At 51.3% G+C, this 27,911-nt stretch overlaps 1 protein-coding gene and 1 pseudogene across 2 annotated transcripts in view; both read right to left on the bottom strand.

Annotated features, from left to right (window-relative positions):
• The window catches only part of CAPZB (capping actin protein of muscle Z-line subunit beta), a 145,664-nt gene that overhangs the window by 12,067 nt on the left and 105,686 nt on the right, over nucleotides 1–27,911 (bottom strand). For both annotated transcript variants that reach the window (XM_007980259.3, XM_073007765.1), the window contains exons 5-6: nucleotides 6,479–6,620; nucleotides 5,692–5,808 (exon numbers count right to left, since the gene is read on the bottom strand). In XM_007980259.3, the coding sequence (XP_007978450.1) occupies nucleotides 5,692–5,808; nucleotides 6,479–6,620 (259 nt within the window). The remainder of the gene's footprint in view (nucleotides 1–5,691; nucleotides 5,809–6,478; nucleotides 6,621–27,911) is intronic.
• Nucleotides 1,667–3,016, bottom strand: LOC103225476 (uncharacterized; annotated as a pseudogene).

The raw sequence follows: 27,911 nt of genomic DNA, 5'->3' as shown, positions 1-27,911 counted from the left end.
ACTTTACAATGATCTTTCCTTTATTTTTGAGATGGAGTCTCGCTCTGTCACCCAGGATAGAGTGCAGTGGCACGATATCAGCTCACTGCAACCTCTGCCTCCCGGGTTCAAGTGATTCTCCTGCCTTAGCCTCCTGAGTAGCTGGGATTACAGGTGCCCGCCACCACGCCCAGCTAATTTTTATATTTTTAGTAGAGATGGGGTTTCACCATGTTGGTCAGGCTGATCTTGAACTCTTGACCTTGTGAGCCATCTGCCTCGTGATATACCTGCCTCAGCCTCCCAAAGTGCTGAGATTACAGGCATGAGCCACTGCGCCCAATTTTTTTTTTTTAAATAAAATTTGTTTACTATGTTTTTTAGAGATAGGGTCTTGCTCTGCTGTCCAGGCTGGAAAGCAACGGTGCAATCATAGCTCACTATAACCTCAAACTCCTGGGCTCAAGTGATCCTCCCATCCCTGCCTCCCAAGAAGCTGAGACCACAGGTGCCGCCCCACCCGGATAACTTTTTGGTTTTTTGGGAGGGGGAAAGGGTGGGGAGCAGGGCAACTGTTGTCCAGGTTGATCTCGAACCCGGAGCCAAGCAATCTTCTTGCCTCAGCGTCTCAAAGTGCTGGAACTATTATCTTTGAAAATGAGCACTATCAACACTGAGCTTCAAAGAGGGGGAGGTCTGTCTAGGCCACAGAGCTGGAAATTTCCCAGGTTAGGATCCGAACCAAGGTCTGGGTGATCCTGAAACCTGCTTCCTTTTATGAGATCTCTCTGCTGGCTCAATTTCATCTACATCTTTTACCAGAAAACTGAAGGACAAACCACAATCCAGGGCTCAGAAAACCTGAGCAGGGTCCATCCCTGCCTCAGCCACCTCCTGCCAGGGATCTCCAGTCCCTTCCTCTCCTGTTTCCGTCCTTCACAGCATGGGATGGCTGTGGGGAGCCTGTCTCAGGCCAGCTTTCCTTCTCAGCCAGGCGCTGGTCACTCCACCCAAGGTCATCTGACAAAAACCCAGCCGCCCCTCGAAGCTGTGCTGCTCAAGCATCTCCACCCTCGAACCCAGGCAACCCCATGGGACACGAGGAGCATGCGTGCAGCTGCAGCCAGGCCTCCCCAGCGAGCGTGCACTCCTGGAACTGCCAAGCTGGGCCCAGCCCACCCTTTGTTCCCTGCATCTGGAAGGGCAATGGGCTTCTTCCCCGTGACAAAAATATACTGCCTGGCCTAACTGCCAAACACGAGTCAAAGAGGATGTTCCTGCTAGGATACACAGGCAAGTGCCTCTGCCGCAGTTTTACTGCCTCAAGATATATTGGGGGTGTCTACTGCTGAGTGGGGAGAGAGGGCTCACTAGCCAGTGACCCGCCTGATCTCCCCACTCAACAAAACATTCCACCTTCGTTTCTAAATATTTAGAAGCTGAGAAAATATCAAACGAACATCTGCAGGCCCTTCCCCGGATGGGAAACCTTGGATCTCTTTCCAGAGATTTACAGTTTCGCCTCTTTCCCACGTCTCTGCTGTCACACAGAAGAAGTGACCTCTCAGTGCAACTTCCTCTGCAACCTTTTGGAACTGGGGGCTTGCAACCGTTTTTCACTTGCTCTATAACCCTCCCACGGGGGCCCACGTGGCAGTGTGCTAGAGGGTACTTTCTGCCCGCCTTTCCTCACACGTGTCGGCAAGTCTTGGCAGGAAGGTACGATCTGGCTGGCTTGTGGCTCACCTTCCCTCCGACGGTCCCACTGCCGCGGGAATCTGCTAGAAGACTAGCTATTTACCTTGTCTTCCAGTTGACGTCCCTGAGAAACATCTTTTGGTGGTTGGAGGTGGGAGAAATAAAAGGTAAAATGGCGGAGGTAGGGCTGGGTGGAGGCAGCGCCGCTCAGTCTGGCTGTGGTCTGGCTGGCAGGCAGGCGCAGCTCAGGCCCTCCACCTCTGTCACACGTGCCCAGGAGAGTGGCACTCCGCCCCGGTCACTGGCCTACCATCAGCCACTTACACTGGGATATGAGTGGGCCCAGGGCATACCCTGATGTGCCCACGGAAGGGACCCCTGTGAGATGCCAGCAAGCCGAAGCTGGCGGCCTTCTCCAGATGGGCCGTGGGAAACAGGAAGATGAGGGTGCCCCCAGGACCACACACACAGAAGGGCAGCTACTGCTGCCGGGGTGAGGCAGGCTGGGCCACAGGACCCTGGGAAAGCTGGGGACCCACGGGGCCTTGCTGAGGGTGCTGATGCTGGCTGGGATGGCTCTTGGGGCTAGGGCCTGGCACTGTGGGCCTGGGGAGATGGCTCCAAAACCAAGCAGCCTTCCTTCCTGACATGTGGGGCAAGGGCATGTGAGCGTGGGTGACCTGGATGAGGCCAAGTTTCCAGAGGAAAAACTCAGGTCCAGGTTGCTGTGAGGACTGTGTAAGGAGGAACTCGAGTGAGGGGACTCTCATCTGACGCCCATCTCACATCTTGGTCGTCCAGCCCCTGCCCACTCCACTCCAGAATGCCTCCCAGCCTGCCCTTCTTCCCCTGCCCTTCTCTGTTTCCGCCCTTGCCACCTCCTGCCTCAGATGGACGCTAGCGTCTTCACTGACCTCTCTGCTGCAGGGCTGTCCCCTCCAACCCTCCCAGGGTTGCCTGAGCCAGGCCCTTGTCATCTCTCTCCTGAATGACTCTAACAGCTTCCCTCTGACCACCCATCCCCCAAGCCCACGGGCAGAACCACCTTCTGGAAACGCAGATCCCATCAGATCCCTGGACTCCCTAGAAACCTCGAAGCCCCCCTGACAGCCTCGAGCAGTGAATGCACCCCAGTGGCCCAGTGGCTGCCAGCAGGAGACCATCCTGAAAGACAAAGGCACACCTGCAAGAGGGGCCCAGAGGGCAGCACGGCTCAGCACACGCCTAGGGAGCCCTGACCCCATGTGGGGCTCTGCAGGGTTGGTCCCGCTTGCTTCTGAGGCCACAGGTCCACTGCAGCTGCTCACTCCGGCTGCTGAGACAGTGCTGTCTACACCGAGCTGACTGCTCCATGCACTTCCATCTGACAGTTTATTTAGCAGTCGCCGAATGGCAGGCACAGAGGATGAATCGAGACCACAACAGCTGTGGTGTGGTAGGAAGTAGCATATTTTTTTCTCACCAGGCAAATCTGGGTTCACATCCTGGCTTTGCTTCTTACTGGTTAAGTTATATGGGCAAATTATTTAAGTTTGAACCTCAGTTTCCTCACCTGTTAAACGAGAATAACCTGACCTTGGTCACGATCTAATCCAAGGGGACAGCTGGCAAACCATGCGTGTTCATGCTACCACCGATCCGCTCACCTCTCCCGGAACCCTTCGCCTCCCACCCAAGCAAGCACAGGCATTCTTCCAAGGCTCCTCTGGGACCCGTAGCCAAGCTCTGCAACCCTCACTTCCCCTGTTTGCTCAGAAGCTGTGCATCATTAACTCAGATTTGTCTACCTCGTTGCAATCCCTCCCCCTTCTGCAGTTACTTACATTGGAACCCAGCCCCAGCTTTAATGCACCTCAAATGAATGATGTGATCAGCCATTAGAATGATGGCAGAGCATGAATTTCCTCATTAAAGCCCCTAGAGCAAAAGGCAATGCAAACAAGGTCTGAAGCCCTGGCCAAGGTGTGCTGAGGACAGGCACTCATCAGGCCTGGGTTGAGCTTGGCAGGAGACACTGCTCACGGCAAGCCGGAACCAGACTCTGGCCATGGGTTGACAGCTTTGACTTAAACTATTAGGAAGGCTGAGGATTAAATATTTGTCCAGGTCACTGTAAACCGGGTGGAATTATCAATAGCCTGGAGTGGTAAGTGATGCAGGAAGCAGTCTCTGGATACAGATTCAGGATTTTCCACCCACTCCCCAGGTGGCAGGATGTGGGAGAGTCAGGCTGCAGGGAACCTGGCTGTCTGGGGATTTGGCTGCTCCTCCCCAGCTAATGGCCCCTGGAAGACAGGAGTCCACTTCCATGCAAAAAGGCTAACCACCACCCCCTCCCCGCTGCCCTGTCAGCACTAGTGAGTAGTTCCGGGATGGGACCGCAATATCCCTGCTCAGACGCCAAAAAGAGGACCCCAACATCCCTTCTGGCCTCCAGCCCTTTGGACACAAGAGAGGCAGTGGAGCTTCTATAGGTGGAGGAGGCTCCCAGGCATGATGGCTGACATTCACCTTGCATCACTATTTTTTAAAAGTATGTAGGTGTTGTTGTAACTAGTAGAATACAAATTCACTTAAAAGATTTACTACACTGGGCTGGGTGTGCTGGCTTATGCCTGTAATCCCAGCACTTTGGGAGGCCAAGGTGGGCGGATCACTTGAGGTCAGGAGTTCGAGACCAGTCTGGCAACATGGTGAAATCCCACCTCTACTAAAAATACAAAAAAACGAGCTAGACGTGGTGGTACATGCCTGTAGTCCCAGCTACTCGGGAGGCTGAAGCAGGAGAATCGCTTGAACCCGGGAGGCAGAGATTGCAGTGAGCCGAGATCACACCACTATATCCCAGCCTGGGTGACAAAGCGAGACACCGTCTCAAAAAAAAAAAAAGAGATTTACTACACTGATCCTTTCAGTCATATGTTTTCTATCCACAGCTATCGAGAGCATAGTTATCTTACTGAAAGATATCTCTGATGTTAAAAGGAATTCTCACAGTGGAAAGTCAGGGACTACTGGAACCGAGAATGGAAGGGCATCCTTGCAGAAAGTGGCGCCCCTCTGAGGCTCCCAAGGCTGTGCCGTTTCTGCCAATACCGACTTCTCCGAAGGCAGAGTGGGGTCCTTGTGAAACCCAGTTGTGCACCTGGTCTATGCTTTCTCTTCCCCCTTTACGCCAAGCATCTTGTGGCCCCGCACCAGCACAAGATTAAGGCCTTCTCTTGGGACGGGAATGTAAAGGGTCCTGAACATGGATCCTTACACAAGGTTCTTAAACCCACCTAGATGCTTATGAGAGCATCTAAGGTAGAAGGGGAGGCAAGTTTGCTCAGGGAAGGCAGTACCTTCTAGTCCAAGTCCAAGTTTGCCTTAGACAGAACCTGGGAGCAACGTCGTGGAGAAGGGTTGCTAGAGATACCCAAACAAAAGATGGATAAGAGAGAGGTATCCAGTAGGGCACGTCTTAAATTTCAATGTGCACACACATTACCTGGAGAATTTTGTGAAAACAGAGATCCTGATATGCTAGGTCTGGGGGGGTGTCTGACATTTCTCCCTTTCTGACAAGCTCTGTGGTGATGCTGATGCTGGTCCTTGGACTGGGCTGAGGGCAGCAAGGTGCAGACACTCTGAGCTCAGGTAAGCAGCTCCCAGAGAGCTGACCTGACTGATGGGCTGGGCATGGCCACAGAGAAGGCAAACAGAGCCAAGCACCACTTCTCACAGCACACCATGAGCCGAAGCATGGGGATGTGTGGTGCCCTGAGGAGTAAGGAGGAGCCACGCCAGCACCTGACCTCCCTCAGCAGGAGGCCAGCAGAGTGCCAGCAGCTATGGGCAACCTTGCACAGCCCAGAGAGCTTTCATTTGAAACTGCAAAGCCCTACTTAGGTGGTGGATTTATAGCTGGCTGAACATGCTTACCCTAGAGCACCTGCTCACTCATCTCTGCAGGTCAGCGCTGAGGCCAGCACCTGTGGGCACTGGCAACTGGCTATGAGCGGGTAACTCTACCTGTCTGGTAAGGCTGCCTCCGAGGTTCATGGTGCCAGAGCCGGATTTGTTGGTCTGCAGCCACAGCATCACCGTGGAGGTCAACTTGTAATGGGCAGTGCGGCCGCTGGATTTCTCCTGGAAGGACAAGACAGAGATCTGTTGAGCTGAGGGAGAGCCTGAAGTGGCCCCTTGAATTCAGGGTCATCCTAACATCTCCCTTCCTAGGTCATTATCACAATATTACCTTTTTTTTAATTGGAGACAAAGTATTGCTCTGTCACCCAGGCTGGAGTGCAGTGGTGTGATCTCAACTCACTGCAGCCTCCACCTCCCAGGTTCAAGCGATGCTCCTGCCTCAGCCTCCCAAGTAGCTGGGATTATAGGCACCTGCCACTAAGCCTGGCTAATTTTCTTTGTGTTTTTGGTAGAGGTGGGGTTTCACCATGTTGGCCAGGCTGATCTTGAACTCCTGACCTCCAGTGATGTGCCTGCCTCAGCCTCCCAAACTGCTGGAATTACAGGCATGAGCCACCGCACCCTGCCTCACAATATTATCTTTCTTATAAAATCCCAACTGGTTTTTAAAGGGACATTTGTCATTGTGTATTTCTTTTGGGAACTCAATCATCAATGACTACTGCAATCTTGACTTATCTTTATCCAAATGGCTTGGAGGCATTTCTCAGAATGAGGGGTTCAGAGATCACAGCATCCCCCTCACTGCATCTGCTAGAGAGCAGCGTGGCACTGTTTGGTGTGATTCTGTACTTAGTGGCCCCGGCCACCAGCTGCTGGGAGGCGGTACCTGCACTTCTACCACGTGGATGGAATCCCAGCAGCCTTTGATCTTCTTTGATCCATCTCCAGCCTTCTTTATGAGGATCACTCCAGCAAAGCCATGATCCAGATCCCAGAGGTAGACAGATGAGACGCCGCCTTCAAAATACCTGCAGGAAACAGGCCAATGTGCCTGTTAGATGCTAAAGGACAGATCATCAGCCTGGGTCCCAGGCTGTTGCTCAGCCAAGATTCTGGGATTTGGGGTCCTCCCTGCAACAGTTATGGGAGCCGATCCTTGGGTGTGTTCTGATCGTTCTCTGGCTCGGGGAGGGGGTGCAGCATTCTTGGGGATGTAGTAGGTTTAGGCATCATAAAGATGAACTTGAGTTTGGGCTCTGCCACCTCCTCTAGCTTTGTGGTCTTTGGCTTACTGGACCTCTCTAGGCGTCACATTCCTCCCAGATAAAGAACGCAGAACGAGTGACATCCAGTGACAATCCATGCAGGCCATGACTACTGGAGTGACCACGGTTGTTCGATATTTCTGTCTTTTGGGTTACAAGGCAGATGAGAAAATACAGCAACAAACTCCCTACCCGCTGATCCCTCCTGAGCCTGGCAGACCAGGGCTCCAGCTGGTCTTTCGGAGCAACTTCCTACAAAGCGCTAGCCGGAAATGAAGGGCTCAGCTTGAGACAGTGCTTCTTCCTCAAATCCGAGTCAATACAAAAACATCTTTCTCTCTCTCTTTTTTTTTTGAGATGAAGTCTTACTGTCTCCCAGGCCAGAGTGCAGTGGCACCATCTCGGCTCACTGCAACCTCCCAGGCCAGAGTGCAGTGGCACCATCTCGGCTCACTGCAACCTCCACCTCCCAGGTTCAAACGATTCTCCTGCCTCGGCCTCCTGAGTAGTTGGGATTACAGGTGTGCACCACTGCGCCCGGCTAATTTCTGTATTTTTAGTAGAGATGGGGTTTCGCCGCGTTGGCCAGGCTGGTCTCAAGTGATCCACTGCGTCTGGCCCAGAAACATTTCTAATTATGATCAAATGGAAGAGGGATTTCTAATTATGATCAAATGGAAGAGGGAACGAAAAGGTTAGATGAGAAATGGGAATCAGTCTGGGATCCCAAACCCAACAGACCCAGGTCAACTACTGTGGCTCGCTGGGGCTGCCGTAAGCAGAGGTGAGGGGTGGAGTCAGCTGATGGGAACTGCAAATGCTGGTGATAACCAGCGAAATCTCATTTCTTGTGGCGAAAGTCTATAGCCTCTCCGACCCCAATAAAGCCCCCAAAAGAGAAAACTCATCTCTGCTGATAACCAGTGAAACTGTAAGCAATCTCATCTCTCACGGTGAGCACATCTTTATCAGAAAGTCCGGGGCCTCTCTGACCCCTATTAAGCCCCAAAGCCCTGGTGCGGCAGGCGTATTCTAGGAGCACACCACCCTCAGCCCCGGACAGCTGGGAAGGTGGGCCCAGGCTTGGGAGTCAGACGGACCCAATGACAGCTCTAGCACGCCCAGCCCCAGCTACGAGCTATGCTCACGCATGCATGCGTCCAACTATTTACTAAGGGGCCAGTGGCATGAACATGGACTTGAGGGACTTAATCTACTTTCTACGGCTGTTGAGAGACAAACAATTAGGAAAAGTAGACACCGACCAAACGGTTAATGTAAATTAAGTACTAGAAATTAACATGTATCTGTAGATTATGTCTCACCAAAGCTATTATATAATAAAAAATACACACGGTAAATGTTAATATTTACAGAATGTGGGTGATGGGTATACAAGAATTCTCTGTACTTTTTTTTTTTTTTTTGCAATTTGACAGTAAGTCATACTGTTCCAGACTAAAAAGCTTTGTGAAAAATCAGTACGCGAATACACCGGAGTGTAATGTAACTAAGAGACCATCAGACCAAGGAAGTAAAGCATCCTCCCAGGAGAATGAGGGTGCCCTGGCTGGTGTGCCCTCACTCCAACCCTCAGACCTGTGGAGCATCCAGGAGGGCCGATACTCAGGTGGGCTACCCTTGGCCCCGCCCCGAGGGCTCCCTCAGGCAGGCTGCAGCCAGCCCCTGCGGCAGGACCACATCCTGTCCTGTTCCCTCTGTGGCACTAACCACTGTGATTAAGCTATCAAACTGAATACACCATGGTGCGTCCACAGGCGAGTCTGCAGGAGGGCAGATGAGGGCAGGGCTGCCTGGCTAACACAAGTGCCACTCAGGGAACACCTGTGGGATGGATGTGTCAGGTGCCAGATGCTGAGCTCATCACTGGTCAAACTGCACAGGGTGGGGAAGGGTCTGGCTCTGGCAAGGTGTAGCACAGGCATCCTTTCCTTCTAGAGGAAAAGGACCACTGGATGAACAGACACACCTGTGGGGCTCAGCACGCACTGCTGGCAGAGGTGATGTCCAGGACACCAGCCAATACTGGCACTCAGAGACCCCACTCCAGAAGATCATTTCCTTTATTCCAGTCTGTCTCCAAACTCTCCCTTCTTGTGGCAAGGCGAGCTAAGCAGATGAGTGTTTTGGTCCAGGGCCCAAGGCCCCATCTGCCTCCATAGGGCCCTCCTGGTCTGGACCGGCCCCATACAGAGTTGGAGAGATCAGGCCATTCTGGAATGTTCCCGGAACACCTGGAGAGGGACTGACTGCCCCTGCTAGACCTGAGGTTTAGTAGGGCTCAGATGACTGGCAGCATGGGCTCCGTGAGCCTTTCTGGCTTATTCTCCTGGATTCTTGCAAGTTAACTTACGAGGCGCACGAACACTACCGAGAGAAGAGCAACTCAGAACAGACCTGCTAATACCCTTCCTGTTGGCGACAGATGGCTTGGTTCTAGCACACGGTTTTCCCTTTCAGCCAGCTTATAGGGAGAGCAGCCCCACATCAAAAGAGGGGGAAGAAAAAACAAACAAAAAAACCCTACTTTGCTGGCAAAAAGGATGGGCCAATAATTCCTTCTTTCCTTTGGCCATTCTGGAAAGAAGGCTTGCAGCCCAGGGGCATTTCATCCTTCCGCTCCTTCACAGATCCACGCAGAGCTGCGGTGCTGTGCCCGCCCAAGGCTTGCTCTCCTCTGTGTGCTGGGACACTGGGGAGAGGCAGGTCAGGCTGCCCTGGAGGGGAACCAGGAGAAATCCCGATGGCCTGACACTGTCGACACCCTCCGGCGACCAGTTCAAAAGCACCAGGTGGCCCACGGCTGCTTCCCCTCAGTCCCATCCCTGAGCATTCCGTTTCTTCCAGAAAACTAAAACAACCGCATTAAAGTTTTATAGGGTGGAACTGGCCGTTTCCACTCCAACGTCCCACCCCGTGGCCTGGCTCCCACTACAGGCAGCTTCTCCTTGGCAGGCCACAGTGACCAGATCTAAAGTTTCAAACGCTGGGGCCAGGGGAGGTAAAAACGCAAGCTCAGTTGTGACCTCCTTGCGGGGTTACTATTCTTTTACCCACAATTTTAAAGCTTACTGCAGGAACATTATTGTTTTTTAAAAAAGGAAATCTGAAAATGAGCCCACAATACCATAAATCAACTTATCCCATAAATCTGATTTTTCCAAATTCCCTTCCAGTCCAGATGCATTTTTATATAACCGTAAGCACAGCAAGAGTACCATGCTGAATTCGGCTTTTTACACTTGGCACAGAATCATTAGCATTTTTCCATGGAGCCGCATGATCTCCATAATCATTTTTAACAGCAAGGAGAGTATTCAGTCGGATAGTATCCTAATTTACCGTCGATCTGACTTTTAATAAAGAAACAACGGTGACAGAGTTAGAGGTGGCGTGGTTGGTCTCTCGCTTTGAATCTGTTCCCTCTCTGAATCGGGGTGTTCCAACTGAGGTAAGTCAGACGTGCTGAGACCTGGCCTCTGCAGGTACAGCTCAGACACTACAATAATTCAAGAATGGGCTTGCATTCCATTCACCAAAAGGGATCACCAGGGACTGGAGCAGCCACAAGTCTCAACCTGACATTCCCAGACAAAGGGAGCAGAGGACTGCACGGTTAGAAAGGCTTGTTTCAGAATCGCCCAGAAGCACCGGCCTCTCCTGCGAGTGCTGTCGGGACGGCTCCGGGACCTTCAGGTGGGAGGTGACTGCAGGGCGCACAGGCAGCGCCCCCACTACTTGGTTTACGGCTCTGCTCTGCGCGTGAAGCATTAATTAAAGAGGGACCACAACACGTTTTTGAAAATTTATTTCTTACCTACTGTACTTTGATCATAATGACATGAAACAAGGAAAAAAATAATTTTTATGTGGTTTGCATTTATGAGTTTTTACATAAAGGCTTTTGTGGGTATTTTAAGAATGTGCTAAAACGTTGTCTGAAACCACATAAAGCCATCTGAGGAGTCGCCCGCCAGAACTAACAGCACACACATGGAAGCACTTTAACTGGCCTTTGTATATTTAATGAGTCAAATAGTATTAATATTGTTTAAATGCTAACGTGCTATTTCAATAAGGTGGCTCTACCATCGCCCGCGACTCACTCTCAGACCTCGCACATCCATGGGAGTGAATGATCAAATGTGGCCAAGCGCTGAGAGCAGGCTGCAGAGGAATTCACCCGCCCCGCCTTGGCCCCTGCCCATGCCTGATAATTTCAAAATCCCCCAACTCTGCAGGGAGGGAGGAATGGGCCCAGGACTCACTACCACAGCTCAGCTGATTTGGGCTCAAGAGGAAAAGTCCAGAGAGTCCCTGCAGTGAGGTCTCTGGTCAAGGAGGCAGAAGGGAGAGCTTTTTATTTTATTTTTTTGAGACAGAGTCTCGCTCTGTCGCCTAGGCTGGAGTGCAGTGGCATGACCTCAGCTCACTGTGACTTCCACCTCCCGGGTTCAAGTGATTCTCCTGCTTCAGCCTCCCAAGTAGCAGGGATTCCAGGGGTCTGCCACCACGCCTGGATAATTATTTTATTTATTTATTTATTTTTTGAGACAGAGTTTTGCTCTTGTTGCCTAGGCTGGAGTGCAACGGCACAATCTTGGCTCACTACAACCTCTGCCTCCCAAGTTCAAGCAATTCTCCTGCCTCAGCCTCCCAAGTAGCTGGGATTACAGGCATGCACCATCACGCCTGGCTAATTTTTTATTTTTAGTAGAGACGGGGTTTTCTCCATGTTGAGGCTGGTCTCGAACTCCTGACCTCAGGTGATCTGCCCACCTCGGCCTCCCAAAGTGCTGGAATTACAGGCATGAGCCACCGCGTGCGGTCTAATTATTGTATTTTTAGTAGAGACGGGATCTCACCATGTTGCCCAGGCTGGTCTCTAACTCCTGGCCTCAAGTGATCCACCAGCCTCGGTCTCCACTTAGTGTTGGGATTATATAGGCGTGAGCCACCACGCCTGGTCAAGAACCTCTTTTAAACATGCAGGCCTAGGACCAGGCACAGTGGCTCACATCTGTAATCCTAGCATTTTGGGAGGCCGTGGTGGGAGGACTTCTTGAGCCCAGGAGTTTGAGGTCAGCCTCTATAAAAAAAGAAAAAAGAAAGAAAAAAACAAAACGTGAAGGCCCAAAGAGAAAAGCATGGACTTTTCCTAGGCTTCTTTCCTAAATAGAAAGCCAGGCAGCACAGGGAGCACAGGGCTGAAATCAATACCCACAGTCAAGAGGCTGAACGACACGCTCAAATCAGGGCTCCCCAGTGGCCAGGACAACACAGGGACTAGCTTGCAAAGACTGTGGAGAAGTCTGCTTAGACAACTGTTGAACCATGAAGTCGGGGGGGCCTCAGAAGCTCCAGGAAGATGAGGAGGGGGTGAAATGACAGACCAACTCGGGAATGACTGGGAGCAAACTGCTGGAGTCACCCGTTTGCTTGTGTCCACCGAAGAGCTAACTCCTTCAACGGAGAGCCATCAGTTTTACCAACGGTCCTGGCGCCTTTTAAAACTTTCCTAACATAGATTAACGTTATGTTTTGTTTTGTTTTTTGAGACAGGCAGGGTCTTGCTTTGATGCCCAGGCTGGAGTGTGGTGGTGCGATCACGGCTCACTGCAGCCTCAACTTCCCAGGTTCAAGTGATCCTCCTCCCCCAGCCTCCCAAGTAGCTGGGACCACAGGCGTGCACCACCATGCATGGCTAATTAAAAAAAAATTTTTTTTTTTTTAGAGACAGGGTCTTGCTATGTTGCCCAGGCCGGTCTCAAACTCCTGGGGTCAAGCAATACACCTGCCTGGGCCTCCCAAAGTGCTGGAATTACAGGCATGAGCCAGCTCACTCAGCAAAGATGAACATTTTTAAGACAAACAGAATGGCAGAGCACTCAGTCAGCTGGGACTACCAAGTGGGGTGGTGGGGCCACTCTGAGCTGGATCTGTAAGTCCTGCCATTTGAAAATTATGCTCATCACAACAGGCAGATGCAGGTTTCAAAACACCAGGAGACTGGCAACACAGGGGGCACCTCTCTGGAGGAGCCAGGAGGCAAGGGCAAGGCCCTCCCATGGGACCAGCTGTCTATCAGCACAGCCGATCACAATTGAACATCTGGTTGGGTTTGTCTCTGTCGTCACCTTGGTCCCTAAATGTGGATCAGCTAAAAGCCTAATGTGTCAGTAATTCTCTTCTTCTCAGAGTTTTAGGTCGTTTCTCCCCGAAAATCACTCTTCCAGTTGAATAATGTCATAGTCACGGATATAGATCCTATGTCCGTAACTTTTCAACCACAGGACTTCTGGGGGGAGGGAGAAAACAGGGAAAACATAATACTTCACACTCAAAATGACCTACTTCACCAAAGTAAAAAGAAAAGAAAATATTTCGGCTCCAAAAGCTTTATGGAGTGTCTGAAGCTGAGGTGTGCGTGGAGGCCTGGGGTGGAAACTCGCTCCGGGAATCTGAGCTGTAACTATGAATTACCCAATTCCCAGGCCTGGCCAACACTGGGCTACAAATCTAACAGGGAAAATGGGAGGGGAAGGGGCTTTGAAGTTGGTCTTTACTCCTTCCTTTCAAATCACCTCCTGGGAGAAGAGCTGGATTCGTGGCTCGAATACAAAGTCTCCCAACAGGTAATGAGTACATGCCACAAGAACCAAGGCCAGGACAGAACGGCTGGGAGCAGGGCTTTCCAGCACGAGCCAAGAAACAGACTCTGTGGTTCTTGGGTTCACTGAGACGTGGCCTTCTGGCTATTGGCGGGCTGGGCCACACTCAACAGGACTTGGACCTCTGGCCTGAGTCGTCTGTGACACTGAGGCACAGGCAGCACCCACAGACGCGGCCAAGTTAGGGACATCATAAGGTAAGCTCCATAGGTGCTGGAACAGGGCCTTCTCCTGCAGTCAACTTCACTGAATAAAGCCAAAGGAAAGGCAGTACTTGGCACCAACATAGTGCAAAAGACTTTTTTCTTATTTGTAAAATCAAAGAGCTGGATCAGAGGCCAGTATAGAGGGGTCCCTCCCAGCTCTGACTTTCCAGGAATCGGTGGTTGCATCAAGGCCTGTATGAGGCCGACTGAGCACCACAGGGCAGGTTCCTAACATCTTAAGTCTCTGTCAAACCTTTGCTTACACACTTCCAGTGACAGTGAGCTCATTACATTTCCGAGGCAAACATTTCTGTTTTGAACAACTCAGACAGTTCTCTCTGGACGTGAGTGAAAACTTTTCACTACTGCCTTCCGGAATCACAGAAAACAAGAACTTAATGCCCTTTCCTTGTACAGTCCTTTCAATCATTTAAAACTGGCACACATGAACTCCAAGATTTCTCTTTTCTGACCTTCTCCTCCTTGTATTATTCCTCATACGACTCAATACCTTGTTTATCCTTCTGAACATACTCCAGGTTGTCAATGTCTTAAAAGAACAGAAAACAATGCCCCAACTAAGTGTTAACCAATGCATAGCATAGCAGAGACCAGCACATCTCTTGGCAAAAAGGCTACTCCTCCTTCCAATTAGCTTTCATAGTAATCACACCTAATTCATGCTACACATACTGAACTTGCAGTTATCTCAAATGGAATATTTTTTTCTTTTTTTTCCTCTCTTTTTTTTTGAGACAGGGTCTCATTCTCTTGCCCAGGCTGGAGTGCAATGGCATGACCATGGCTCACTGCAGCCTCAATCTTCTGGGCCCAAGTGATCCTCCCACCTCAGCCTCCTGAGTAGCTGGGACTACAGGAGCATGCCACCACACCTGGGTAATTTTACATTTTTTTTGTAGAGATGGAGTCTCGCTATGCTCAGGTGGGTCCTGAACTCCTAGGCTCAAGTAATCTTCCCACCTCGGCCTCCCAAAGTGCTGGGATTATAGGCATGAGCCAGGGTGCAGAGCTGAATGTTTTTTCTTATGTATTGCCATGAAATTGCCTCTCACATCCTGGACTTGAGAACTTGGTAGACTGGACCCAAGAATGTCACTTTCCACTCAAATCTGTTACAGATCACTCTCGTAGACATGACTTCAACATTTCAGCGTCTCTTCTGGGATCCCAAGTCTGTTGTGATCTGTATTCTATCCAAGCCACTCTTCTCCCGAAGTCTTTATGCACGGGGAATACCTGTGGAAGCAGGGGACCGTGCAGATGAGGATGTCACTGAGTTACAGATCGCGTGGATTTCCAGAAAGAGCACTGGCAGCTCTACTGAAGGATTCTGTGGAGAAACTGACGGTCCACTAGGAAGGAGGGCTCTCGTCTGGGCACTTTTTCCACGTTGGAGTCAGTATAAAGATGGAAACCAGGCCATGCGCAGTGGCTCACGCCTGTAATCCCAGCAATTAGGGAGGCTGAGGTGGGCAGATCACCAGAGGTCAGGAGTTCGAGACCAGCCTGACCAACATGGAGAAACCCTCTCTCTTCTTAAAAAAAAAAAAAAAAAAAAAAAAAATACAAAATTAGCCGGGCGTGGTGGCACATGCCTGTAATCCCAGTTACTTGAGAGGCTGAGGCAGGAGAATCGCTTGAACCTGGGAGGCGGTGGTTGCGGTGAGCTGAGATAGCACTATTGCACTCCAGCCTGGGTAACAAGAGCGAAACTGCATTTCAAAAAAAAAAAAAAAGATGGAAACGCCCACAGCCTTGACTGAGTCGAAGGGACCTGCTATGGTTGATGAGGGAGAGGTAGAAGGGAACACAGGAGGTGGGGCTGGCTGGAATGCTGGCTGAAGAGTTCAGACTAAAAAGTTTGAAATGTTGATGTAACTGAAAAAAGCAGAATTCCTCTACGATGTGGTCCTAAACTAGGGAACCCGGGCCCTCAAACAGCTCCAACATGTAAGATTCCACGAGTCTTCCTTTCCCTACCCTAAGTTTTCCCATCACATGTATGGTGTGTTCTGCTTCTGGGATCTCACCAAGGAATAGCAGCAAGACCTGGGACAAATAAGTGGTCTTAGGCCAGGCGTGGTGGCTCATGTCTATAATCTCAGCACTTTGGGAGGCCAAGGTGGGGGGATCACTTGAGCCCAGGAGTTCAAGACCAGCCTGGGCAACACAGTGAGACCCTGTCTCAAAAAAAAAAAAAAAAAATATATATATATATATATATATATATATATATATATAAATAAATAAAAATAAATGGTCATGAGGGACACTTTTTGCTGTAACTGGTGCTTGGTCATGGCAAAAACAAGGTCATACAGGCATTAATTCAAACAAACTCGCGGCCGGGTGCGGTGGCTCATGCCTATAATCCTGGCACCTTGGGAGGCCGAGGCCGGCAGAACACCTGAGGTCAGAAGTTCGAGACCAGCCTGGCCAACACGGTGAATCCTGTTTCTACTAAAAATACAAAAATTAGCAAGGCGTGGTGGCAGGTGCTTGTAATCCCAGCTACTCAGGAGGCTGAGACAGGAGAATTGCCTGAACCCGGGAGGCAGAGGTTACGGTGCGCTGAGATGGCGCCACTGCACTCCAGCCCGGGCGACAAGAGCGAGATTCCATCTTAAAAGAAACAACAACAAAAAAGAAACAGAAACTCTCAAGCTCCATGACTGATTTTATGGCAAAGAGGAAGAGAATAAAACCCAGAGGCAGAACCATTCCCCGGCAGCTGAGGTTCTGGCCCCAAAACAATGCCTTTTTGTTCCCTCCTAGGAACAAACTGCTATCAGCAGTAGTTTGTTTTTCTGATCATCCTTAACATCCTTACAACAAAACAGGCACCTGGTGTTCACAGGTGGGAACAATTTAACTCCACCCCAGGAAAAAGAGAAAACTGTCCACTCTGCTCAGAGAGGCATCTAAAACTCGGCCCCCTTCCTCATGGTGTAGACCAACATTCCTTTTTGCTCTGCCGGCTGCCCTCTAGCCAACTTCGAAAAGAAGCCGAGTACATCCTCTGTCCAATGGATAGGCGTGGGCGCTGCCCAGTGGGCACAACATTGCAAAGTCCAGAGAGCTGCAGACGGCACACGAGGGGCTGCAGAATGTGGCTTCTCTTCCTTATGCTGTTGTACCAGCCTGCACTCAAGATGCATCTGGCAAACAAGCATGAGGAGATACAAGGAAGATCACAAGAAAAAAAACAAACGGGCAAGCACTTGCCATGGCACCTGGCAGAGCAAGCACTCAACAACTGGTGGCTGTTGGTTTTCATCAGGTTCTTACTTTCTGAGCAGAGGGGAGAAGGCAACCTGGACATGTTCTGAGCTGCCCTGGAAACGTCTCTCGGAAACACAAAGTGCCGCTTACTAGGAGCGGTTCCGTACCCACGGGCACAGGCCCCACACAAAATGGAGAAAGATCTACACTTGGCTTTGGGCGGGCCGTGTCCAGAGCGGATGCTGAAACTCGACCACCCTTGTTTGTGTGTTGAGACCAGCTGTTTTCACCGCGGTTTAGGGAACACGGCCCAGAGGCTGCCCGTCGACACCACGAGACAGGTATTCAGCGGAAATTCCTTCCAGTACACACAGGTGCAACAATCCCCCGAGTCAACATACCAATCAGCTTAGGCATGTGCGACTTTAATGCCAGTTGCACTCAGAAGGCACATCTGGACTGCGGCTGCCGTGCTTCAGAGCCTCTCTTTTACGAGACTTTTATTTTTTTACTTAAAGAGAAATAATGAAGGCCTCTCTGGAAACAATGGTGCCGCTGCAGGGGCCGGCTATCTGGCTCTGGGATCTGGTTTTGGGATCTGACCAAACTGTCCACACTCGGCCCCACTGCGACCGTCTTCTGCCCTCTGGACTACTTGTGAAAACACCGCTGGCCCCATGGAGCTACCTCATGAGCCATCAACAGTCAGGGCTTTCTGGGCTTCCAAGTCATCACTCTCATCCAAAGTTGCCATTGTTGAGAAATTCTGTGTCGGGGGCTTTGCATATCTTTTTTTTACAGTTAAGAAAACTGTAACCCAGAGGGATAAGAAATGTGCCCAAGTCACAGGCTGAGAAGCAGGGATCTGGGAGGAGATGTCAGGCTTGGCTAGCCCCAGTGCCCGTATTCTGCCCCATGCCAGTCTGCCTGGCCATCCTGAGACATGCCAGCTGTGGTGGGATGGAGTGCAGACGGACAGAACAGGGTCGGCCTGTAGGTTAGATGCACGTATGAAGCCACATCACTGAACCACAAAGCTGCCCCAAAGTGGAGAAAGTCAGGCCAAATGCAGTGGCTCATGCCTGTAATTCCAGCACTTTGGGAGGCCAAGATGGGAGGCTCACTTGAGGCTAGGAGTTTGAGAGCAGCCTGGGCAACATAGTGAGACCCCCCCATCTCCATTTTTTTTCTTTAAAAAAAAAAAAAAAACAAAAAAAAAAACGTGGAGAGAGTCAGGGTTAAAAAGGGAGCCCACTGGGTGACCAGGAATCTGGGACATACCCTGAGCACCCCGTACTGGGGATTTTGGAGGGTTCTCTGCCTCAGTGAGGCAGCTGGGGCTGCTGGCTGGGTCACTGCAAGAATGCCTTTTTTTTTTTTTTTTTTTTTTAAATTAGACATGGGGTCTCACTCTGTCACCCAGGCAGGAGTGTGGTGCTGGGATCATAGTCCACTGCAGCCTCCACCTTCTGGGCTCAAGTGATCCTCCCATCTCGGCCCCCAGACACTGAGATTACAGGTGTGAGCCACTGCGCCCCACCCCACCTACTCTTTATACTAGCACAAAGCAGCTTTCCATCACAGAAGCCCGGGACACATCTTAGCAAGGGGAGTGCAGGTCTCTGGCAGGATGGCAGGGCTTGACCAAGGGAGGGAACTGGTCCCTGCTTCCAGCCGCGGGGTTTCACTCCAGCATGTGCAACGGCCCGAGCCAAAGCGTGACTGTGTGCCGTCTGGTCAGAGGAACCCAAGAATTCCAGAGGCATCAGAGTCCCTGATGCTGACGTGGGGATCATGTTTATAAGCAAACTTGTTTTCTGCACACTCCTGTTTTCCATTTAACTTTCTTTCAGCAGATGAAAATCAGGCCGCGCATGCCAAGCAACCAGACACTGGCCTGCAGCCTTAGGATGCCAGATGAAAGGGACCCCCAGGACAGGGGGCAACATGCAAGCCTGTCTAGACCCACTCTTTAGGGGCTTGCTAACTGTAGCAGACACCCCCGCTAGGAGCAGTGGTCACGAAAGAGCTGAAACGCACTGTGAGAGCAGGAAGCAGGCTCAGCTCTACTCCCCCAGAGCTGTGAGGTTTCTCCAGACCTTTCTCCCTGCTCTGCGAAAACAACACAACCGAGGCGGGCTTGGGTTTCCCCATTAAGTGCTTCTGGCACTTTCTCACAAGCCCCAGGCAGTGGCAAGCCAGTGTCCCACAGCAGGCAGGGCAGGTTCTCAGAGGCCTGTGCGCACATGGCTGAAGACACAAACATGTTCAAACCCAAGTGCTAATCACACTGTGGACATGCCAGAAGCCAGCGACGGCCTGGCTCCACCCTGCTGTCCCGAGTGCAAGAGGAGTGGAAAGCGGTGCCCATCACAGGACCCCTCCGGAGACCTTTACATCTGGGGAAAGGTCCTACCTCTGGGTGAGGAAATGAGAACACAGACCTCACTGAAGGGGTAGGGAGTGAAGGGGGATGTCCCCAACCAAACCGTCCCAGCAGCTCCAGGACATTCCTAAGCATTCTCCGTTACTCCCCTTATTCTGCCCACCTCCCAGTGGGACTCTGACTCCGCAGGCCTGGCCGTTTCCAGCGGTGGAAAAAGGCCCGGGGTACCTGGAACTGCAGCGCTCACTCAGCCAGACCAAGGGAAGCAGCCCCCACTCTAGCTGAGCTGTCAGGTCCTTCCCACGACCGGCCTCTCCAATCCAGCCCCCACACTACTTCCGAGGAAATTCTCAGGATGCACCTCAGAGCTGTCCTACCCTTGGAATCTTTCAGACAATTCCCAAGGCTCCCAGAATGACACCCAGAGCCGGCGCCCCACAGGCCTGTGCGCCTCTCCCCACTGCCTTGTCCTGTTCCAGCCTCCACTCACTGCCCACGACCACTGGGAATCACTTCAGGGCGTGGCCCAGGCGGTTCTCACTGCTTAGGGCACTGTCCTTGTCCTCTGCCACCACGGTACAGGGCTGTGCCCGGGATCCCCAGACCGCCCGAGGCTCCATAATTCGCTACAAGGACTACGGAATGCGGTACAAACTTGCCCTCGGGGCCAAGGGTTACTGCAGTGAAAGGGAATAGGGCAAAAGAGGCTGAGGGAGAAGGGGAAGGGGCCGGGGTCCTGAGAAACCAGGCGCCAGCTTTCAATGCCCTGCTCCATGAAGTCACACAGGACGTGATGTACTCCCCCAGGGATGGGTTTGACTGCATGTGTGAAGCGCCGTCTACTGGGGAAGCACGCCAGGGACTCAGTGCCCAGGGCAGTACTGCTAAGCACCCTCTACCTAGCACTCGGTAAAATTTCAGATGCGCACAAGGAAAGGAGAAGGAAGGCCATACTGTTTGCACACAGTTCAGGCGTCGGAAGCCACTCTTATCAGGGAGTGGTGAGACCCCTCCCAAAACCCAACTTCCCAGATGCCGGCCGCAGGTCTAGCTGGCAAGCAGGCCTCCAAGGGACAGCAGTCTCAGGCCAGCTCTGTTAGCTCTCTCTACTCAAATGCAAACCCCCTGTAACTGATCCACAGTTCCTTCCTCAGAGCCCTCCCTAACATCCACACCCTTCGCTCTTCCCCACCACAGGACCCAGCTCTCGTTCCTTTGCAGCATTTATCAAATTGTGCAAGTATTGTGTTCATCTGTTCACTCGTTCCTGTGTTGAAACATGGGCCCCGGTGAGGGAGGGACTGGGCCTTATGCGTTTACCACTGACTCTGGGCGCACGGCATCGTCGCCGGCAGGCTCTCAGTAAGGACCTGGTGACCCATCCCAAGAACTCTCTCTCCGGCCACTGCAGATGGGCACTACCAGCATCTCTGTTCAGCCTCACTGCACCCTGATGATGTGGACTGAGCAGCAATCATCAATTCCATTTTTGAGACAGAGATTTCCTGGAGGCCTTGCTGTGGGAGGTGGTGGAAGAGCTCCATCCCGAAACCACAGCTTTCTCGAATGATCACGAAGCCTGCTACCCTACCAGGTCCGCCACCCTAACAGCCCCATATCTGTGATCATAAATGCACAGAATGTAAGATGCACATACAGATACCTGCTGCACAATTCAAAGAGCCCTGTCACCCAGCAGCCTGGAAGGTGCTGGGTGGACTCAAGGCCTGAGTGCAGTAGGGGCCTGATGCACAGTGTGTCACTGAGTGACACCTCAGCCAGCAGGATGGGTAAGGAAACGGAGGCTCAGAGAGGTTAACTCACTCGCCCACAGTCGGTCAGCAAGAAAAGACAAATAGAGAATCCAGTCGAAAGCTCTTTAAAGCCGAGGTCCTCTCCATTCTGTGGCCGGGCCTCAGACACGTTGGTGAGGGTCAGAGGCTTTTGGCGGGAGGTGGCGGTGTCTTCTGCCTGGGAAGCCTCCCAGCACTTACAGCTGCCTGCTCACACTTCTGCACCATTTCCCTGGAAAACCTCCCCCTATCACCCGCAGTTCCTCCATGCTCGCCTCTCGAGGAAGGGGTGCCCTGAGGGGCCCGGGGCTGGGAACCTATAGTTTCAAGGACCCCGGAAATCAGGTGCAAACATTTCTCACATGTGAACGTGGACGTCCTGCCCTTCCTGGGCCAATGTTCCTCAAACATCAAACGGCAGGAAGGAGCAGGAACAACTGCAGTTCTGAAATGGCCCAGAGAGGGTACAGGTGCTGGAAAGCCTGGGAGTGCCCATCCACCAAGCTCCTGGCTCCTCCACTACTGGAGAGGCCCTTGGGCCCTGGGACTGCCACGGGGACGCCAACCTTGTTTCACTCTATAAACTTCTTCCAGACAAGGAGGGCTGATTGGAAAAGCTAATTAAAGCTTTTGAAGATTATCTCAGAACTGAAGCAAGGAAAAACACAAAATTCCCTCCCACCCTGCTCCTCCACCCCCCAAGACTCTGGCCTTCATTAGGCTTTGATTTCAATCAATTGCACACCCACTAAAATTAACTTTTAAGGCCAATAAATTGCAACCGCATGTTTGAAGGTATTATCTGCTCCAAGCCAAGAGCCAAGGACTTCAGAGCATGGGGCGAGATGTCTGGCGCAGATGGGAGTAATCATCTTTGGAAGAAGGCAGTGCCAGCCCTTTGGTCAGAACATCTGGTCCTAGGCAGAACCCGGGGCCGACACAGGCCAGGGCCAGACTTGCTGCGAAAGCTCGAGCAGGGAAGGTTTCCTGTCTTCTCCAGGAACCTGAAAAATCAAAGTGTTAATCTTTGGGTTCATGGCAGCCCACTGGTCGCTCACACCAGCAAGATGTTCCTCTGAGAGCTGCCGGTGCTTGACCTACAGCAAAGTCTCCACTTCTAAGTGTCTCCCAAGCAAGATCACTTAGGTCAAAGATGAGGTTTTGTGACTGATGAGCTAGACTAGGCTTGGACCTAAGAAAGCAGAGTCGGCTCTGCCGAGATACAACGTCAAATGATCCTCCGAGCCAGCGGCCCAGGAGCTGGCCCGCTCCAGTGCCTTTCCCTCTGCCTCAGCACTGAGTTCTCGTGACATCCCCTGGATGAGCGAGGCCCATCAATTACAGGCAGAAAACCATCTCGGGGCTTGGTGGAGAGAATAGCCTAGATGTTGGGGACCAAGTGGGTGGGCTGGCTGGGGAGGGGAAGTGATGAAAATGAAGGTGACTTGAGAGCCGATAACACCCTCACCTGGCCCCAGCACTCCAGCAAAATGTGCTTGTCATCTCCCAAGCATTTGCACAAATTGGCTCTTTTAATCTAAAAACAAGGCTGTTTGGGCAGTGCTATCCACAGGGGCTTGACGGTTACTCTCCTCGGGAAAGTGCTACCATGATCCCTTCTGCCCCTGAGGATGGCAGAGAAAGGAATCATCAGTATGGAAGGGATGTGGAAGTAAGAGTGCCGCAGGGACCCAGCAGGGGCAGGGCAAGCCAGGAGCTAGTGGATTTCAGAGGAAGCTGTGAGGACACACAGCTCAGCCCCCTGCACCCTTACTTGCCTTTTGCCTACCTTAAGGAGTCATGCTCCCAACTGCTGGCCCTTTCAATCCACAGGGGAGAGGGGCTGCCACATCTCCAAGGAGTTACAAGCCAGAAAGGCCTGCTGGTCAACCCGTCCCCTGGCCCAGCTCCATCATTCTGACATTGATTCCATGTGCTGATGATTAAATCCAACTCCCTACAAAGTCAGAGCCTTTACAGAGCCAGGGATCAAAGCCCAGAGCCTGAAGACAGAATCCACGTCTTTCCCTCAGGATCCAGTGAAGAAGATTTTTCTCTCCGGTGGCAGAGGGAGCCTCTGGGGAGACGGTAAGTTCTGCTCTCTGGGAAGGCTGGTGCGGCCCATGGGCCGCCTGGATCATGCTCTAGGTCTCTGGACCCTCAAGCCTGTCTCTTTACCAATGTCTCCTTTCACATATTTTTTATTTTTTAGTTGTGTTTTTTTTTTCCCAGAGACAAGGACTCACTCTGTCACCCAGGCTCGTGTACGATGGCATGACTATAGCTCACTGTAGCCTTGAACTCCTGGGCTCAAGTGATCCTCCCACCTCAGCTGAGTAGCTAGGCCTATGTGTGTGTGTGCCTCTATGCCTGACTAATGTTTATATTTTATTTTTTGGAGGTACAGGGTCTTGCTATGTCGCCCAGGCTGGTCTCGAACTCCTGGCCTCAAGCAATCCTCCTGCCTCGGCCTCCCAAAGCACCATTCATCTTTTTAAGCAGGGCCTCAAGGAGTAGGGACAAAGCTAATGGGCGAATGGGTGGGGGACAAGGACCTCGTTCCAGACTGTGGCACACACACGGCCAGTGCCTGTGGGTGCTACATCAGCCGACAATAAACATACCCACAGACGGCAAGTCCAGTCTTCTGGCATGAGCCAGCAGGATACAGCAGGGGCAGGAACGGGGGTAGAACAGGGTATCCGAGGCCTCTTTATTCCTTTTTTTTGGGTCAAATCTCTGTGTGAGCAAAGTCCAGTGTGACCTTCCCAGCATAGAGAGACTTTTGAGTCCATAAAATAAGTGGCTCCCTGGAAGCTGGCTGCAGCATGGTGTCCCCACGGGAGGATTCTGAGCTCCAACATGGCAGGAGCCTGGTAGCTCTCAGTCATTTGATGGGGTTGGTGGTCATGAGGCTGGAGCTCAAGCCAAACATAGTCCTAACCGCGATTCATCAGAATCCGAGAATTCAGAGACACCTGGAATCGTTGTGAATTAAAGACCCTGTCAACACAGTCTGCTCTTCCAACCCCCAACCACCAGGGGCGCAGGCCAAGCTCTAGCTTGAAGTGTGTGGCCTGAAAGTAGCAGCTGCACCTATGTAGTCCTCCTGGGCACAAGGGCGAGCCCAACCTGCTCTTAAGGGGTGGCTTCTCCAGCCACTCCCCTTTCCTCCTCACAGGGTGGGTCTGGCTGAAGCTCTGGCCATCTCTCACCAGGCCAGGGACACCGGCCACTTTCCTGGCCCCTCAGGCAGCAGTTCAGGGTGACCAAGCCAGCAGACAGGAGCATTGGGTACAGATCTCCTCTCAGAGTGACCCTTGCCTGAACCCATCTGCCAGCCTGAACAGAAGACAGGTGGGAGAGCTGTGGCCTCGCTCAGGGGACAACAAACAAGTCTTTTTGCGAGAAAGCATTTGTACGGGGAAGGGCTGGACGAAAGATGGAGAGAAAGCGATGGACTGCTGCCTCTCCACCCCATGGAACAGCTGGTCCCTAGAAAACCCAGTGTGACCCTGGCCAATGCCCCTCAGGAGACAAGGCCACCCAGCTGACTCCCCTCTGCTCCAAAGCCATGGGGAAAAGAGCTTGCATTCCAGGGCCTGCTGTGGTCACTCACAAGGCCACCAACAGCCTCACGGGGCGCTCTGGGAATGGGAACTTCTGGAGATGGGCAATATACACCAAGATTTTTTTTAAAAAAAAAAAAAAAAAAGAGACTTGTTCTCTTAATTTTTAGACTATAAATGGGTTTGTTCGTCACATGTGGTTCAGCCGGGAAAATGTTCCTCGCATATGGTCCCAGGAGAGAGAGCTCCTCAGCACACCCCAGTGGCACTGGGTGACTCAAAATTCATGCCTCTGGTGTCCCGGATGACAGCTCCAACTGCTGTCCCTTTGGTGGTCTGCGATCCCTGTCACCCAAGAAAAGCCTGGCCCCACTGCCCCTGCACATGCAAGGGAAGGAGGGGCCTCCTGCCTCTCCTGCGGGGCCACTGGGCCCTTGTGCTCCCCTCTCCTCCTTCCTCCTGAGGTGCTGGGAATAGAACGGCACCGGCCTGGATCCCACTACACACTGTCACAGACCCTCGGGGTCTGGGTTATCCAGTTCAACCCCCAACGGGGCGCAGGATGCTGTCTTGTCACCCCTCTTTCAACTCCACCAAGTCAATTTACCTTCAGAGAGGAGTGTGTAGGCAAGTCAAAGGCACACAGAAATCAAAAGCCACCTTACAAATACACATTTCCCAGGGAAGTGAAAGGCTTCACCAGAGCCAGCACGAAGAGTGAGGCCTCAGCTATGGCTTCTGGCTCCTGTGGTTTTCTAGCTGTGTTAACCAGCTTGAGTACTTCTCTGAGCCTCAGCTTCATCAGCTGCCAAATGGAGTAACTCCCACTTGTCCTACAGTCACTGTAAGGATTCAGTGATTATTCTGAAGAGTTTTAATGATAATAGGGAAATTCTCATGATAACAGGCCAACCAAGCCCCTGCAGAAGCACACACCATGTATCGCTACATATGTGAACGATGAGATGGGAAGGGAGAACAAGGGAAGCAGAAGTTCAAGATGAAACTGGGCTCCTCCCCAAGGCTGGCCATAAACGGCAAAGTAAGGTAACACAACTGAATCACTTTATTAAGGGAGTAACAACATGAACGCTTAAGTCTCATTAAAAAATCAGAATCCCCCTCCTCCATATCTCAACATGTAGCCCAGTAAAAAGCCAGAGTACAGCCTCCTCAAAGAACAGAAGGGGTGAGGCCAGGCAACTTCCTCAGGCTTAGGGGATGGCATGCATGGCAGGTTAGCTCCCTAAGCTGGGGGAAAATCTAGCAAACACTTTCAAGGGGGAACATTCCACTTCTACCTTCAAACTTGACTGAAAGGGCAGGCTGTATTCCTGGAGTATCCTGAGATGGCTCCTGAGAAGCTTACAAAGCTATAAAAGGGGCCAATTTTGCCCAAATCTCTTTCAAATCAGCTTGCAATTTAAAAGAGGCTGAGGGTGTGCACTTACTGGTTGACAGCTATGTGTGCACATCAAGGGGCACCCGTCTCAGGGCCTTAGACAGGTGAGTTTGCCCCCGCCTCAGAGACCCTGCCAAGACCAGCCCCCCCTACCTGGCTGGCTTCCTTGATGTCAGACCTCAGTCAAGTATCTCCTCAAGAGGCTTCATGGGCTGCTCTACATAACAAGTCAGCTGCTCCCTGTTATCACCAGCAGCACTGACTTGTTCACTTGTCCACTGTTTGTTTTTCCACAATGGAGCGTGGTGAGGGGTCTCATTTACCACGTACGAGGTGCATCCCTGGTACTCAGCAAGCACCAGGCTCATGGGAGGCACTCAAACATCTGCTAAGTAAATAAATTGATGTTGGACTCTGGAGCTGGATAAGGATGGTTTGATATCCCAGTTCCATCACTTACTAGCTCCGTGAACCTGGGTAAGTTATATCACCTTTCTGATCTGTCAACTCGTTTGTAAGAGGGGGATAGCCCTCTCTCATGGGTTCTTGTGAAGACCGAATGAGAGAACACCTGGAGGCCCACTGGCATGGCCACTGGTAACTGTTATCACCATCGTTATTTTATTACCAGTATTATCACTTTAATATCAAACTGATTCTACCTGGCATTCTTGTTTAATAGCTGGATTGGCTTCTTACCAAATGGGCAGGTAGAAGACAGTAAAAAACAATGACAAGTAAACTACCACAGAGCAATGAGTCAGCTTTTCAGTATCACTGGGGAAGGAGCTATTCTACAATAGGACAAAGTTCTAGATATAATAACCTTTAAAGACTGAAGCCTATTTTAACTGTGAAAATCAACAATTTGTGGGAATTTCAGACAAATATGGGTTCAAATCCCAGCTTTTCATCTCCATGTCCTGTGGTCTTGTGTGAGTCATTTAACCTCTTGGAACCTTGGTCTCATTTGTAAAAAGAGGAACAAAACCATCTTCCCCAGAGGTTCTTGTTAAGGAGTAAAGATAACGTATATAAAATATTCGTACATAATAGATACTAAAGATAAGGTTGTGTTACAAACTGATGCATTTCAAGGACACTGAAATGTTTAAGGCCATTTATTCCTGTCTTCCGTAGATCTGTGCTTGTGTATTTCATTCTACTAAGTGCTATGGGTTTTCTGTTTGTGTGTCAGATATTGAGAAGTATCACTTTTCCTCGAAAATCAGCTTCTAAAAGAAACTTTTTAATTTTTTTGAGGCAGGATCTCACTCTGTCGCCCAGGCTGAAGTGCAGTGGTGCTCTTACAGCTACTACTGCAGCCTCAAACCCCTGGGCTCATGTGGTCCTCGCACTTCAGCCTACCAAGTAGCTCAGACTACAGTTGCATGCCACCATAGCCAGTGAATTTTTGTTTTTTTTTTCCCGTAGAGATGGGGTTTCACCATGTTGCCCAGGCTGGTCTCAAACTCCTGGGCGCAAGCCATGTGCCCACCTTGGCCTCCCAAAGTGCTGGGATTACAGGTGTGAGCCACTGTACCTGCCAGAAATTCTTTATGTGATACAGCAAGCTGCCATGAACTATACAGCCACTCCAAATACTTGCAAAGTGAAGACATGAACCCCTCACACTAAGTAGGGCAGCACTACCTTTTTGACACTGTTCGGATGATTCCTTTTCTTATGTCCATTTTCTTGCTTACATCCTAGGCCAGGGGTGGGCGAACTACAGACTGGAGGCCAAGCCCCACCCATCTCAA

Source organism: Chlorocebus sabaeus, chromosome 20 (assembly GCF_047675955.1).
Source record: "Chlorocebus sabaeus isolate Y175 chromosome 20, mChlSab1.0.hap1, whole genome shotgun sequence".
NCBI classification, from domain to species: domain Eukaryota; kingdom Metazoa; phylum Chordata; class Mammalia; order Primates; family Cercopithecidae; genus Chlorocebus; species Chlorocebus sabaeus.
Note: the sequence above shows the minus strand (reverse complement) of the source record. Positions and strands in the feature narration are given on the sequence as shown.